The sequence below is a fragment of the Pecten maximus genome, chromosome 2 (genome assembly GCF_902652985.1).
Source record: "Pecten maximus chromosome 2, xPecMax1.1, whole genome shotgun sequence".
In the NCBI taxonomy this organism is placed as follows: Eukaryota; Metazoa; Mollusca; class Bivalvia; order Pectinida; family Pectinidae; genus Pecten; species Pecten maximus.
The window spans coordinates 18552948-18565142 of NC_047016.1; the positions used below are offsets into that span (position 1 = coordinate 18552948).

General features: G+C 33.9%; 2 protein-coding genes across 2 annotated transcripts; both read left to right on the forward strand.

Annotated features, from left to right (window-relative positions):
- Positions 1–3115: 3115 nt before the first annotated feature.
- LOC117341880 lies at positions 3116–5492 on the forward strand. The gene is made up of 6 exons (XM_033903744.1): positions 3116–4199; positions 4423–4504; positions 4665–4746; positions 5032–5142; positions 5279–5372; positions 5476–5492. Exons 1-6 carry the CDS (start codon positions 4181–4183, stop codon positions 5490–5492), a joined length of 405 nt encoding a protein of 134 aa, XP_033759635.1. The 5' UTR covers positions 3116–4180.
- Positions 5493–5523: 31 nt separating this feature from the next.
- On the forward strand, positions 5524–9527 carry LOC117320532 (probable phytanoyl-CoA dioxygenase). Its single transcript, XM_033875107.1, has 4 exons — positions 5524–5614; positions 6530–6659; positions 7768–7919; positions 8675–9527. The coding sequence occupies exons 1-4, from the start codon at positions 5558–5560 to the stop codon at positions 8783–8785; spliced, it is 450 nt and encodes a 149-aa protein (XP_033730998.1). The 5' UTR covers positions 5524–5557; the 3' UTR covers positions 8786–9527.
- The last annotated feature ends 2668 nt before the right edge of the window (positions 9528–12195 follow it).

A 12195-nucleotide genomic window follows, 5' to 3' on the forward strand; every position in this document is an offset into this window, starting at 1 on the left:
CATGCTCTATCAGCACTGATATGTAGTCAGGTATGTTTTATGTTTACCTAAGGGCAGAATTTCTTCATCTCATCCAAATGGAAGGTCGCAATGAGTATGGCTATAAAGACGCTCAAAAACTTCTTTTTTTTTTGTTGAATTATTACATAATATCATATCTTTGTATTTTAATTTTACGTAGGATCCATACCATCAGGAAACACAACAAACATTACCGCATGATATTTAGTGAATAAGGAAGATTTTATTTAAGTCAGCAATCTGTGAACGACATTCAAGGAAAATGCCAACCAGTTGAGTACACTCACATGTTCTTATTAAAGCAAACATGAGGTATGAGTCAGTAATTGTATACAATGTACACTAAGTCTTCTCACCTTGATACATTCTACACCTAGGTTAAACCATAGGTTTGTTTTCTTTACAATTTTCCGCATCAGTGTTTTAGAACAATATCAGCAGGTAAGATGTGAGTTGACATGAGAGATCTAATTTTTCATTCAAAACTTTCACTTATAATTTAGTTCTTTTCAAAAACAATATTGCTTTGATAGCAAATTTTATTTTTATCCAATGAAACGTTATGTACATTTCTGTCTATATTGTCAGGTTATTCATAAAGTGTTGCTCTCCGTCTCGCTGGGCTACATATTTACGTGTAATTAGTGGAAAAACAGGTTTTGTGGCTCACTGTTTTAGCGCCTTTTTCATTTAAGGAAAACATTATTTTCAAAAGTGTTTTCAATGCGCCTTGAAAATATCCTTCTGTGTCAGGAGTATGTGAATTCAATGGGAAATGAATTTCGACATTGTCAGATATTGTTTCAATATAAATATAATATCATTTTATCAAACACCAGAAAAAAGTGGCCCAATAGTCACGTGGGTTATCTATATAAATGTAAAGACGTATTTTGCGGCATGTAGTGATATACATGTAGGCATTAAATTAGATTTGTTGTTGGCTGGTTAACACCTTCGTAATGTAGTAAACCACCATTACTGTTCAGCGATGTTCAGTCTTAAATGCACAGAATGTGGGGAATGTCTCTGCAAGTTTCTGGCCCCATGTAGATCTCATGGTCCAAATTTTTCATTTATTGTCGGACAGTCCCAAAACAAGAGGAACAACCTCAGTGGTCATTTACACATTAACACAACCATAACATTTACATCATATATATAACTCTACAATATTTTACATCCTCTTTATTGCTATTGACAAACGTTATATTTACAAACTTACTCTAAGAAACCGCAAGCAGACCATATCTTTATGTGTATAAGACATGGAAGATTATATAATGGCAGAACTAAATATATAGATGAATACTATGGGCACATGGACATCATGCCAAATGAGAAGTAACATCCTCATTTTTTTCATTTTTTTTTTTTTTTTTTAGTTATTTATTTATTTTTTATTATTGTTATTATTTATTTATTTTATTATTAACTTTATTTTTATCTTCTTTTTTTATATAAGACAATCGTGGAAATTTTCGAACAACACTTTCCTTAAGATTGAAGTGAATACCATGACGACGATGACTACATGTAAAAAAAATCTTACCTTTCTAAATGCCTCCATGAAAACATGAACAGATAAGTTTTAAGAGTCCTTTACAATGAGGTATAGTTGGATCACCACAGGTAAGAATAACTTCTGAGACAAATACGATGCATTTACATTGAAGGTGATTTACACTAGGTGTACCATACTTTTTGTAATTGTTGCTATTCTTGTATGAAAAATCCGCCAGCGCCTATCTAATTATTGTTCGATAGTTATATACCGGTCAATGGTCATTGGAACGATTGTATTTGCAGGGATAGTGTAATCAAAATAGCAAAATATGGTTAACAAGGGCCTACATTATAACATGATATCTTCCTTACACGTGAAGTACGTTAGCCATGACATGGGTTAATGAAGTCAGTCTGAGATTGTTGATAACCATTTATCACCAATATTACCCAACACTCCCAATTTTCATAAAACATTCACCAATAATCCACATTTTATTGGATATACTCTATACTGTTTCATCACCTAACTTACACAGGTCATGCACTTGATCTTGTTTATCATCAAACATTTTCAAACACCGAACCTCCTCATAGCAGATAACACTACAAACGTAATAAATGGCACAGTTGTCTTTTGATCTCAAAAGTGAACACACAGAAGACTTATCTCAACACCGTTCTTTTCTAAAACTTGTCGTCACTGAACAAAAAAATCTCAAAATCAATTATCCCTTTTTTGTTCTGTTTTGTTCTTTTTTTTCTGGTAAATAATTAATTATCAATTATCAAGCAAAGAAAACTATCGCAATATCTTATATCCATATCTTATGCTTGTTTTTTTCGCTTGGATGTTTTTACATGTCGCCTTTACATATATGGCTGTTTCTAACTTACACAATAAATAAACAGGCCTAGTGGAAGGGGAACAGCTCTACACAGTATAATTGTTATAGTGAAATAGATATAATTTATGTGTCGATAACAAATGCACGACTCCATAATGTAGGTCCAACACAACATTGTTCTAAGGTTTGCAAAATGCATGTTATTCTTTCAAACTTCAAATGCATATATGATATCACCGAAATAGTTAATTACTTAACTCAAACCGGAATATAGATGCTATATGAATTATTATAGAATAAGTGAAAGTATTCCTATTTCCAAAGATTTTAATCATTCGGCAAATTCTTGGATAATCATTCCTTAAACATTTTCTGCAATCATAACATTTGACATGTGTTATGTTCAATAATCATACCATCTGGAAAGGACATTATGTTCCTTTTATTTTATTGAATTTAAATATATTAAAATATATTAAGACTAAGTTACTTCTGTGAACTACCAATGTGTAACTTTTCAACAGTGAACATGCCACGCATTAGGAGCATAATCTATATTTGGCAATTTCCTGAACCTTTAGCGCCACGGGGGCCAAATTTCAAGGCCTTTAAGTGGGGTCATCTATTGCGTTTTCCAGATGTATTTTGTTCATGAGACCACCAGATCACTTAATAAAGTACACACACCTACGCACACACACACACACACACACACACACAAGAAAAAAATAGGGGGGCTATCTTAGAGTCGTATAGAACAACACTTTGCTAAAGATTGAAGCGACAATGATTACGTATAAAACAGAATTTTATATTCTAAATGACTCCTTGAACACATGAACAGATAAGTATTTATAGTCCTTAACAATAAGGTATGGTCGGACCACCACAGGTGAATACCAGATCGCAAATTGGAGAAGGTAAGACTAACTTGTGATACAAACAAGATGCATTTACATTGATAGTGATCCACACCAGGTGTGCCATACCTTTTGTGATTATTTCTATTCATGTATGACAAATCTGTCATTCTTTATCCAATTATTGTTTGGTAGTCATAAACCGGTCAATGGTCACTGGAATTATTGTATTTGCGGGGATAGTGTAACTAATATAACAAATTATGGTTAACAAGGGCCCAAATTATAGCAGATATTTTCATAACACTTAAAGTATGGGTCAGCCAAGACCTTAACTGGAGTTAATGATGTCAGTCTGAGATTGTTGGGACCCATTTATCACCAATATTAACACACTATCCCTATTTTGATAAAACAGTCACCAAATATCCACATTTTACTGGATTTGTCCTTAACCTTTTCATCACTTAACTTACACAGGTCATGCATTTAACCTTACTTATCATCAAACATTTACAAACACCGAACCTCCTCATAGCAGAGAATACTACAAACCTAACAAATAGCGCAGTTGTCCTTTATCTCAACACTCTTTTTAAAACCTTGTCGTCACTTGACGCCATGTATAAGTCTCAAGTAGAAGATGATCCTAGACGCCCTGTATCAGGTGTTCTACACAATACTGCATTCTAATCACACACATCGTTACAGATACTGACACAGTGAAATGCATATCAAAAGCTGTACACGATAATGCCGCACCGTAATCTTTCTAAACGTGTACAGTGTGAGATTGTGTGTACACAAGTTGTTATTATAGGTATAACATATAACGTTGACCGACATCCATAGATATATATTGTATTATAGGATATTATAGAACAAATTGATATGAAATAATTGGATTTATATCCTTTTTACAGATCAATACTCCAAACACCCGACATGGCAGCATTAACTGGAGGTAAGATGAAACATTTAATATCGAACTCTCTAATGTTCTCAATTAACTTTCTAGAAGTTCACACCCTGGTACACTTACACATTCAGCTTATCCTCGACAATATAGTGAATGCCATGTAATGAGCTAAAATATCGATCATATTTTCAACTGAGGACGTTTACTACGCTTTTCAGTATTTCACTCGTACTTGTTTCATTTATTATATTTCATTGCTATTTTGCAGCGTACAACTTCTCAAAGGAAGGGTTTAGGTTGACAGACGATATGAAAAAGAACTTCGATGACAATGGATACATCATAGTCAGGTTAATATTGTTATATGTAGCAGGTATGTAAAAGAAAACATAAGAAATTCAATGATGCAGTTACAACCTCTTAACAGGTTAAGTTTGTTAGAATTGTCTTTCTTATTTCCCTATGTTGATCGTATTCTGCAACAGGATACTAAATACGTATTTGTTACAGGGGTTTGTTTGATAACAAGGAAATGACAAATCTACGTAAAGTCTTTGAGGAAACGGATATGATCGCAAACCATGGTTTGAAAGTGAGTTTTTATCTAAACGATCATTTTGATCGGTATTCATGTTCTAGCGCTTTTTTTCGCTGGAAGCTTTCCACTTAATTATAGTTGCTCTAATTAATGATAATATGTATTGTTTCCAATGGCGAGACTATGGGTAGGTCAATTCATCATTCGTTACAGTACTTTAAAGGAGGTGTATTGGAGTAGACTTTTCATTACTGGATATCCTTTTAAAGTAACTTTGATGACATTTTTTATGTGTTAGCATTCATTAATTCCATAAATTGATAACTTACTATCATTCAGGTTGGTGATGGGTCAGACAAGAAAACTAAAATTGTAGTCTGGACTAATCCTGGAAGTGACGTATCTGGAGTGATGGCGCGATGTGATAAAGTCGTCAATACTTGTGAAAAAGTATGTTTTAGGTCAAATAAAAATTGCCAACACATTGAACGTAGGATGCATCAGATAATATTCATTTACGTTTTTCTATGATAAACAAAAATATATCTTTTGAAGTGTTACAAAAAGAATCATATGTTTATTTTAGCTACTGGATAGAGGTGAAGTATACCACTACCACGGTAAATTACTGTACAAGGACGCATTCACTGGTGGAGCTCACTTGTGGCATCAGGACTATGGTAGGCCATTTTTTCTACATTGTATTGTACAGATCATAAATATAACTTTCTTTTAAGAGCATATTATCCATACTAGTTAAGTTAAGCATTGACTGTTAAACAGCGTGTCATATCCATTGATGTTTATTATATAGCTTACACAATGTCTCAGGTACTGGTACCGGAATACGTGTCTCTTCCCTGATATGATGACTGTGTTCGTTGCCATTGACAAATGTGCCAGGTCAAATGGATGTTTGCAGGTATGATATCAATTTGTTTTCAAAGTACATTTATAACTGTTCATATAGTACGAATACCAGAAACATGTTTAAACAAAAATAAGTTACAAACTGATGCCTCAGCGGGCAATAACATCAGGTTGAACGGAAAAGTAGGTATCTGCAGAAGCACGTATTGTGTACATACATCACGTGCTTAGATTTCTATCAGAGAAATGTCAATTCAGACCTCTGTTGTTTATTTCAAGGTCTCACGGATATTTAATTGCATACATGACAACTTCAATACCGACCATGTCGATTGTGTCGGCTGTGTTCTGATGGCTGATAGCTGGCGCCTTTCACCATACTTGTTAGGTTACATCATTTATAATTTATGAAATATGTCAAGCTGATTATTAAAACGATAAAAATATAACAATACAGGCTCATTCTCTGTATCCAAGTACCATGCTTGTTCCTTTTTTTTCAATTGCAGATTATTTACTACATACCGTTTGCAAATGAGTTATGCCACACTTCTCCAACATATCTAATTACACATCAATGAACTTTTGAGACATATTATCAAATGCTGTGCTTTAACTCTTTCTTTTGCATGTACAACTAAATTCCAGCAACGGATAAAGCTGTATTTCAGGGAATATATAGTACATGACCCTTCGATGTTTTATCTTTGACTTGCTGTTATTGTATATTGCAAGGTTTAATGTTAGCAGCAGAAAATGTGGGCGCAAATCGGTTGAAATGTTGCTGTGAATTTGGAATATATCCGTCTCAACGCTGGGTTGAAAGTGTGACTACACCTTCCCGAATGAGAGATAAGAGAATAATCAAACTGATGACATTGTATCATACCACACAGAAGCTATCTGATTTGAAACCTGAATGACATGTACAAATTATATTGATCATCATATAAATATCTCTTCACAGATCTTACCTGGGTCACATAAGTGTGGCCGGCTTGACCACGAAATGGTCACTGGTCAAATGACTGCAAACGCAGAGCGCGTTGAGGCAATAAAGAACGTTTGCCCGCTGGCTTACGTAGAGATGGAACCAGGTACGTAATGGAATCAACCATTAAAAGTTACATCATATATCTTAGATGGTTACAGTGTATATCTTATAAACTTACCACGTATATCCTAAATACAGTAATGACAGCCTATATCTTACGTAGTTACAGCGATATCTTACATAGTTACAGCGATATCTTACAAAGTTATAGCCTTTACATGATATAATTACAGCCAGTATATATGACATACAAACAGCCTATATGTGATAAAACAACAGCCCATAATATGATTTACACAAAGCCTTTATGTGGGAATAATTACACCATATATATGATATACTAAATATGTAACGCCAGCGTAAATACGATATAATTACAGCCGATATACCATATACCAACAGCCTATCATATGATATAGACACAGCCTATATGTGGCATAATTACACCCTATGTATGATATAACAACATCCTATATATGATATACCCACAGCCTATATGATATACAAACAGCCTATATATGATATAATTACATCTTATTTATGATATATGATACGATTGCGCAGATATGTACGCCACACGAGTGAAATATATTTGGTATTACTGAAGACACTATTAGATATTCTGTTTATTACATTTTTTATCAACGAAAAACCTACTCCGTATGCTAACTATGCCTACAGCGATAATTTGTAAACAAAGAAGTAGTCCCCCCTGTCCAGGTGCTGACATATATGTCGGGCTTTCTGATTGGTCAATTATTTTGGTATTTTCTAATCATTAATTTGATTGGTCAAATCAGCAAAAGTGATATTTTTCACTAGTGAAAAATATCACTTTTATAGAATGAATAATTTTTGATATTTCACTGGTAAAAATCTAATAAATACCAATATCCTATAATGTGAAATGCCAATAGCTCATAATGTGATACTCCAACAGCCAATAACATTACACGTACAGCATATAAATTATATACTTACAGCTAATATATGATTTACCAACATCCTATTTATGATATAATTACAGCTTATACATGATATACCAGCATCATACTTAATGCTTATTGTTGACACTTGTTTTAGGATTTACCGTGACCGTAATATTTCCTCTCTTCTCTTAAACTGTTTCAATCTGTTTCTTTATTTTAAAGGCGATGCCTTGTTCTTCCATTGTAACCTGCTACACTGTAGTTCCGCTAACGACAGTCCTGATAGGAGGTGGGCCTACCTGATAGCGTACAACACCAAGGACAACAACCCTATAGTGCCCCACCATCACGCTCAGTACACACCAATCCAGAAGGTAGGACAGATTGGCTTCGCTAAATTTTATTTGCAATTTCTGGGTACCTACCTGCTCCTCTTTTACACCATGGCGGTTAATACGATCGATCAGTGCCTCCGTTTTATAGCCAATTTAACTGGTTGTATAAGGGTCTTTTTTCAAATGAATTATGGGAATATAAAGGATTAGTCAGATTAAGTTCCTATAGGCCAATATTTGTAGAGACATATTGTCTGGACGAACATTCCCAACAACATAAAAAATAAACAAATCTGAATTGTTTCTTTTTCAATGGTAATATACAACATAAAAACTGTACAACTCGGTTTATTTTATTTTATCCCAGAAGGAAGTTATTACTTAACATATTAAACATAAAATAAAAATTATTGTAAAATTACGAGAATATAAATATATACACAGTCACCACGTAACTATCAAATGAGGTATTCAGAATCCGAGGTGAAACAAAGTTCTAGATGTTGATTAAGTTGAAGGCTAAAATATCAATAACGCTAAACCAGAACTTCGATATCAAGTTTTCCAGACAGAACTTTGAAAAAGTTGTGTATTTTATTCTTTATATCTGCTCTTTACAGTATATACCTGTTTTATATGATGTAAGATGTACTGTTGTATATACCTAATTTATAACTGAGATGTAATGTCGTATATACCTGATTTCCAGGTTGACATGTAATGTCGTATATACATGTTTTATAGTTGAGATATAACGGCCTATACGGCTGTGATGTTTTGTTTAAATTGCCTAGGTACCTGACAGCGCCGTGACAGAGTGTACCAACTATAATGATTTCACAGACAAGAAGTTTCTGGAGGGACACGAGTCTAAAACATCACAGTTTGACAAAAGGGAATCATGAACAACCCTTTATGTAAAGGCAACCGGTATTAAAGGTCCTTAGCATGAACTTTACAATCTTCCAAATATTCAATGCATTTTAACCAGTATCTGAATGACGGCGAAATTATAACGATACTAAATAACATTGATAGAGGTGAATGTTAATTCATGGATTTCTATTAATATTTACGAAATATTCAAATTAATTGGGACGCATGTTTAGAAAATGCTACATTTCAGCTTGTTTTGTTATTAGCAATAAAAATTAATTCAATGTTTATTGGATGTATGTTTATTAATGTACATATAACTGCAAATTGTTTCGACTATTCCTATGTTTTTACAACACTTGATTTGTGGTTACAACTAGTCAAATTCCAAGCGTTACTGATGGATTCGTATCAATGTAACAGAATAACATTTCAGCTTCTATTCTTTTGATTCATGTCTTATGGTCGTATTGCTTCCTGACGAAACGAATTCTTGCTAAGAAGAATTTAACGCACATTTGTTATAAACAAGATGCAGCAACGTCACATAGAATCTTTAATAACATGCATTTTGTAGTTTCTCAAATACTTACCACAGTGTACAAACAGCAAATACATTTCTCCTTTGATACATATAGTCACGTTATACGAAAATTAATACAAAAATAAGATATATTTTCCGTAAAAATACCAACACAAAGAAATTAGGAAAACACAGTTTTTTAGGACACTAAACTTGAAATATGCATGAGTACATTAGTGTATGAAACAGCCAACCTCTGGAATAAACAGTAAAATAAATAAAGTACAAAAAAGTGTCCTTATGGATGTTAATAGTTCACTTCTTGGAAGGTGACCACAAGTCATGAAAACGAACTTACCTGGCTGTGTATAACTTACTCCTCAATAGATACTCCATCTGTCCTTTCTATATCTAACACTGACCTAATTTCCTTATTATTATATTTCCTTAATATAACATACTAAAATTGTTTTATAAGCACACATTTAGGAACTCTTGGTGTTATTGTGATGTACATGTATGTCTGTTACTGGACAACAAGGACGTTAAAATCCACTGTAAAATTACTCATATTTTTTCACCTATGTCACAAAGGGCTTTGTTCATGAACAGTGCTTAACATTTAGAATATTTGAAATTGTCATGGTCACTTAATCCAATTACTTTCAACGCACTAACTTTGGAAAAATAATTGGGTAAAATCAGGTACGCCTAAAATAAGTATAGCTTCTCTTTCAAAGTTTTCAGCAGCTAACCCATTGAACTTGAGTTACACCTTAACCATAATTAAATGCAATACAAAAAGGTAGAAAAGCACATGAACTGAACAAACTTAATAAACCCTCCGTAGGTAGATATGGACTTATAGGTTGAAGAAGCCAAACCTTTGCCTTATTTTAAATAAAACAGCTGTAACATTATTAACCCATGTCAATCAAACATCAATCACTATGTTCACTAAGCAGTTTTTCAGTGCACGCTTGTTCAAATGGTTCACCACACATGGGTAAACTTAGACCTAAATGGTTTCTATTTCGCTTTTATTTCAAGCAATTACATATTTGTTTCCCGACAATTAACATCATTTGCACAAACCACTTATACTGTTTAAATCAGATTGTAATATACTTTTGATGATATCACATGATTTACGAACTGCGCTTAAAGTGAGTTGTGTTCAATTTTGTACAAAGACGTTTTTTAAGTAAAACACTGATTCACAAAGCCAAATGCCTTTTTGAAATCTAAAAATATGAATCCTGTGCTGAGACCCATAGCTATATTCTTTGCTCACGAATTTACAATATCTAAAAGTGCATTTTCACAGGAGCGATTTTGACAGAAACCTGACAGAATCCATGATGATACAATATCATCATGAGCAGTTAGGTTTGAGTAAAAGGTACAATGAACATGTTTTACAATGATTTTTGAGAGTACTACTAACAGTAAGAGTAAATAAGATCAACACTAAATGTATACTGTGCAATCCTCTATTTTATGTAGAACGTGACACAAATCAAGGATAAATTATTTATCGCACAAGGGGTTAGCTTCAATGAAGTTTTTGAGACGCATTGAATTAATCCTTAATATATTGTATAAGGAGATTCGTTCGAAATTATTTATATGTTATTTCATTTATCCTTAGAGTGCATTTGGATGCGAAGAGGGCTACTATACAGAATATTAAATCAAAACGCTAACACAAATGTGGATTGTATAAACCGGTCACCAATTAGTCATATGCAAGTAAAACACGTTTATGGTTGTATAGGGAGAGCAATGTCATTGGGTCGTTTCAAGGTATTTTTCAGCTTGTTTTAACATACCACTATTCCTATATAGCTGTCAGGTTGTGTCCCTCCACTGACTTCCGGTAATAAACACAAAATGTACCAGATCCGGGACAAACAGTTATCGGACGCCGATTTCGCTCTTTACTGAACAGTGTCACATTAACGTCCAATCAATATGTTTAAATTCAGACACTGGAATTATCTTTTGTATGAGGCAAATTGTGCGAACATATTTATTGGCAAAATAGTTCTTTCAACTATGCAATGTACCCAATGCATTTTTGTATGAAACTGTAATGTAAACTTTCGGTGGATTAAGCTGTAAAGTTTGGGAATGATGATGCATACAACATCAAAATTATATTTCAAAATCTGTCTTCACTGGTACCTAGCAACACACGTACACTACACTCTGTCGCTGTTAGCAACAGTAAGTAAGTGTTTGCTTACATGTAGCCATAGCTAGCCGGTGCTACCGGTATTGTCCAATGGAAATCCGCATGATCACATTTATTTTCTAGGAAAGATTTAATTAAAACTAATATATATATGTTTACATTCATAATAACTCGTGTCGTATCCTGAAGCGATACACACCCTCTAAGTCAGTGGCATTATGGTTGGTCAATTTATTATTCCAGTGAGTCAAGTAAGGATATCCGTTATAGATCTGTAGTCTTCCCGCAGGATTTTAATTATAAAAAAAACATTGTCATGGAATTGATATACAGGGTAGAGTGATTAGCTTGCTGTATATATACAGGTGACACAGGTACGTTTACCATTTTACCTGCCATATTGATCTCAGGTAAGCTGCCCATAACCCACTCAACTATGGCAACAGTGACAGAGCTTTCAGAGACATTCACAGCAAAGAAGATAGACATTGTATATATATACAGCTAGACACAGAATAGAGAACTGTTTCCAGTCAACCTTGACAACAGCGTCTCCTTCAATGGATGTGACCAACCATAGCCACCTGATGTGAACCCAGTACCAAGGGACGAGTAAGTCGGATGTGTAAATGGACGTGATGTGCGACATCTACACGACACCTTACGATACCATCAACACCCGCTTATCCAATGACTACTATGGGACGCATCAGATGGAT

Excerpts from the sequence above, each read along its gene's own strand:
- LOC117341880 (XM_033903744.1), top strand. Across the intron at positions 4,747-5,031 it reads TCGCAAACCATGGTTTGAAA|GTTGGTGATGGGTCAGACAA; the intron begins GTGAGTTTTTAT and ends ACTATCATTCAG. Across the intron at positions 5,143-5,278 it reads TCGTCAATACTTGTGAAAAA|CTACTGGATAGAGGTGAAGT; the intron begins GTATGTTTTAGG and ends TGTTTATTTTAG.
- LOC117320532 (XM_033875107.1), top strand. The coding sequence starts at position 5,558 with ATGATGACTGTGTTCGTTGCCATTGACAAATGTGCCAGGTCAAATGGA. Across the intron at positions 5,615-6,529 it reads GGTCAAATGGATGTTTGCAG|ATCTTACCTGGGTCACATAA; the intron begins GTATGATATCAA and ends ATCTCTTCACAG. Across the intron at positions 6,660-7,767 it reads TTACGTAGAGATGGAACCAG|GCGATGCCTTGTTCTTCCAT; the intron begins GTACGTAATGGA and ends TTTATTTTAAAG.